Raw genomic sequence first — 4,059 nt, forward strand, 5'->3', positions numbered from 1 at the left:
GGAGTCAGTAAGAGGAGGAGAGTTAATGAGACGAAAAGCCTTTGACTCCACCCTATTGAGAAGAGCTGTACGTGAGGAACCTCTCCATCCATCTGTTCATTCATCTTTCCATTCATCCGTCCATTCAGGCACGTGCAGAGGGGGGGGCGGAGGGGGCTTGAGCCCCTGCCCCTTTGAACCTTGATGCCCAAAGTGCCCTTTTGTCAGAGTTTTTGTGTGTGAAAATCCGTCTGTGCAGCCCAAAATAATAATAAAAAAATAATAATTTAGATCTACCTTGGTCGACCTCGATCACGTGATCCACAATGTGCCCTGCCCTCAGTTGTAGTGATTCGCAATTTTGCATTGCCATTTTCTTGTCTTTTTTCTCGTTGTTTGACGTTTGTCTTTTAGCTGGTATCCGGTTGGGTTGAAAGAGAGAGAGAGAAAAAAAAAAAACAAGGAACACCAGTTACACCACAGCCACAAATTTTAGCCTGCCGTAATCGTAAGTGTCCTGGTCGCGTCACAGTGTGACGCGTCCAGGACACGTCACGGGAGTGTTTAGCTGCTAATCAAAGCTGCTGGAGAGGGCCGCGGGTGACAGTGATAGTGCAGATCCGAGGGGGTAAACAAACATCTTGTCTGCCGACTCTGCCGCCGGTGAGTACGTTTTGCATTTGCAGTGGTATTCGTTTGTGCATGGATGGTGTATTCTTACAAGATGCAGTGAATTACTATTAAACGGTCTCTGGTAATAAAGGGCAGATTTTGAATGGATTAAATTTGTGGCTATACAGTACAATGTTTGAAGAGGTATGAAATGTCTCCCTGTCCCAGTGTGTTTGTGTGTGTACAGTGTTTTATATGCATCAGATTGTAGTTTAACGATCGCATATGCGGCATTTCATTGTGCAGAGTCTGAGAGATGCCTCGTAAGGAGAGGAGGTTAAAACAAAAACAAAAGGAGCTGTGTGAGGCCGCGAAAGGCAGTGGATCACTTACCAGCTGGATGACAGAGAAAAGAAAAGGTAAGAATAACAGTTACTTGTACCAGCTAGCTATTTACATTGCAGAGTCACAGACTACTACACCCTCCATCTGCCTCACTACACCCTCCATCTGCCCCACTACACCCTCCATCTGCCCCACTGCACCCTCCATCCTGCCTCACTACACCCTCCATCCTGCCTCACTACACACAGTTTCAATGTTGTTCTCAATAACAATACCAATCAATAATTATCCCACCATTCACGATAGACAATGTAACAGCAGATTGTACCTTGTTTCTAGATGGACTGGGAGCGAGTCATGACGAATCAGATGAGAGAATGGAAGGAGAGAAAGAAGAAAAAAGAAGACACTGTGCATCAGAGAAATGAAAGCTTGCTGGAAACAGAGAGCCAGGAGGAGACAGAGGCTGGAGGAAGGCCTGGAAGGGTGTCAGAGGTTATTGAGCCCACACAGAATGTTGAAGTAGAGGAAACAGCTATCCAGGAGAAAGATGTTGGAGTGAGAGAGGCAGAGCCTGAATTACAGATTACACAAACTGTGGAGGTAGAGGGAGCAGCAAGCTAGGAGGAGGCAGATACCAGAGGGAGGCAAACATTCTCACACCTGCTTGAACTTACCCACCCAAATGATCCTGCCCATGTCCAACAACATAACATCAAATGTGATGATTCCTTCATTCAGTTTTGCAACAGTACCGGACCCTGTCAACCAGTACTCTCATCCTTTCCAAAAAATGAAAAAGGGCGGTCATTTCAAAAGAAATGGTATAAGAACAACACATGGCTAGAGTACTCCCCAAGTCTTGACGCAATGTTTTGTTTCAGCTGCCGTCTTTTTTTGAGTGAAGAAAAATACACAAGCCGGAAAACATGGAAATCAGGAGTTAATCAGTGGAGAAAGGCTCTTGATAGAATTAAAGATCACAGTGCCTCAGAATCACACATGTGTAGTATGGTGAGGTGGAACAATTCAAAAAAGAGATCACTGGAGGCAGCTTTCGAAATGGGTGACCGTGCATCACAAGCTGCTAAAGACAGGGAAAGAGAAAAAAACAGAGAAATCTTGTCCCGTTTACTAGCCACCACACTTTACCTGGCAAGACAGGGCATGCCTTTCAGAGGAGACGATGAGAACCCGTCAAGCCATAATCGAGGTAATTTCATAGAGTTGTTAGAGTTATTTGGTAAATATGACAGTATAATTAAATTGCACTTAGAATCGGTAAAACAGAAGCAAGGACCTGCTAAAAGACCTCTTGTCTCACTCCTCTCCAACAGAAGTCAGAATGATATGATTAGAGCTTTGGCCATATCAGTAAAAAGAGTGATCCAGAAAGAAATCCAAGAGAGCAAAATCTCTTCAATTCTCATGGATGAAACCACAGATGCTGCACACACTGAACAGGTTTCTTTTGTCATTAGGTATGTGCATAACATGAATATCAATGAGCGCTTTCTTCAAGTGTGTAACATTCATAACACAAGGGGAGATTCTCTTGAAAACTTAGTGATAGCTCTACTTGAAGAAAATAATCTGAAGTTGGAAAACATCCGGGGTCAAGGTTACGATGGTGCTGCAAACATGAGCGGACGCTTTAACGGACTTCAGTCAAGAATCCTTAAAAGAAATCCAAAGGCATTGTACGTACACTGCCAGGCACACTGCCTTAATCTGGTGTTAGTTGAAAGTGCAAAGTCGAACATCTGTTTTGTCAGCTTCTTTAACTTAGTTGAGAAACTTTATGCTTTTGTGGCCAACTCATCCAAACGACACTCTGCATTTATTGAAATGCAGAAGACGATGTACCCTGAACGGCGTCCACTGGAGCTAAAGAAGCTGTCAGACACGCGGTGGGCCTGCAGAGAAACAGCCCTTTGCACTCTGAGGAAGGTCCTCCCAGCTGTCATGCAGTTTCTTGAGGAAATGACACAGCAAGACCCCCTGACTCTTCAGCAGGTGATGCAATAATTCTACTCAAGAGCATCAACTTTGAATTCTTCCTGTGTTTGGAAATCACCTGTCCAATCTTCCAGGTAACTGCGATGGCTTCTAATGCTTTGCAGCAGAAAGACATGGACCTGGGTGCAGCATACAAAGTTGTTAATGGAGTTTTACAGGGACTGGCGAACAGCAGAACAGAGGAGGAGTTTGATAATATGTATAAACAGGCTACAGAGAAGGCTGCATCAGTGGGCCTGGACCCTCCAGCTGAGATTCCTGGTCAAGCTAGGAGGAGGAAAATGCCAGCTAAGTACAAGTTCACTGCCACAACAGCTACTGTTGATCACACTTTCCCAACTTTGCAAGACTGCTATCGTGTTAAAGTGTATTACATTTTTGTGGACACAATGACACATGAGCTTCGGAGACGCTTTAAAGGAGAAGATAACTCCACTTGGGAAATCCTAAATGCTTTCCACAGCCTGACAGTTCCAGAGAACTGGAAAACAGCAAATCCTCCAACAGAAGCACTGCAAGCTGTGAAGAAACTCTGTCAGTTCTATAACATTGAAGTAGACAAATTGCAGACAGAACTTAAGGTCTTCCATGCATCATACTCATGCCCCTCACCCATCAGTGTGACATCTATTCTTACAGTGGTCAAAGAAAACAATGCACATGTGGTTTTCCCTAACTTGACTGAGCTGTTGAAGACCTACAGCACCCTTCCGGTGTCTACAGCTACTGTGGAACGTTCTTTCTCAAAACTGAAGCTGGTGAAAACAAAACTTCGCACCCTTTGCACAGAGGAGAGGTTGTCGGAGCTTCTTTTACTTGCGATTGAAAAGGATATTCCAGTCAACCTTAGTGAAGTCATTGATATTTTTAAGAGCATGGGCAACAGGAAGTTGCTGTTGTAACTGCAAAAGAAGATGCCACTGTGATGTGTAAACACACACACACACACACACACACACACACACACACACACACACACACACACACACACACCTTAGTGACCTCTAATCTCTATTCTTTCTCTCATTAATCAGTTACATTTAGTTACATTAATAACATTATAAAATAATTATGAATACATCATTCATGTCTATGATGACTGTT

General features: G+C 43.8%; 2 protein-coding genes across 2 annotated transcripts; both read left to right on the forward strand.

Annotated features, from left to right (window-relative positions):
- The first annotated feature begins 1,998 nt into the window (after positions 1 to 1,998).
- On the forward strand, positions 1,999 to 2,964 carry LOC145416054 (zinc finger MYM-type protein 1-like). The gene has a single exon (XM_080285153.1). It carries the CDS (start codon positions 1,999 to 2,001, stop codon positions 2,962 to 2,964), a length of 966 nt encoding a protein of 321 aa, XP_080141279.1.
- Positions 2,965 to 3,038: 74 nt separating this feature from the next.
- On the forward strand, positions 3,039 to 3,857 carry LOC145416056 (zinc finger MYM-type protein 1-like). The gene has a single exon (XM_080285154.1). The coding sequence runs from the start codon at positions 3,039 to 3,041 to the stop codon at positions 3,855 to 3,857; it is 819 nt and encodes a 272-aa protein (XP_080141280.1).
- Positions 3,858 to 4,059: the final 202 nt, after the last annotated feature.

This window comes from Coenobita brevimanus, chromosome 104, assembly GCF_032717465.1.
Source record: "Coenobita brevimanus isolate Jiangsu-jjx chromosome 104, ASM3271746v2, whole genome shotgun sequence".
In the NCBI taxonomy this organism is placed as follows: domain Eukaryota; kingdom Metazoa; phylum Arthropoda; class Malacostraca; order Decapoda; family Coenobitidae; genus Coenobita; species Coenobita brevimanus.

What these genes read in the sequence shown, in the direction of transcription:
- LOC145416056 (XM_080285154.1), top strand. Translation starts at nt 3,039, where the DNA reads ATGGCTTCTAATGCTTTGCAGCAGAAAGACATGGACCTGGGTGCAGCA.
- LOC145416054 (XM_080285153.1), top strand. Translation starts at nt 1,999, where the DNA reads ATGGGTGACCGTGCATCACAAGCTGCTAAAGACAGGGAAAGAGAAAAA.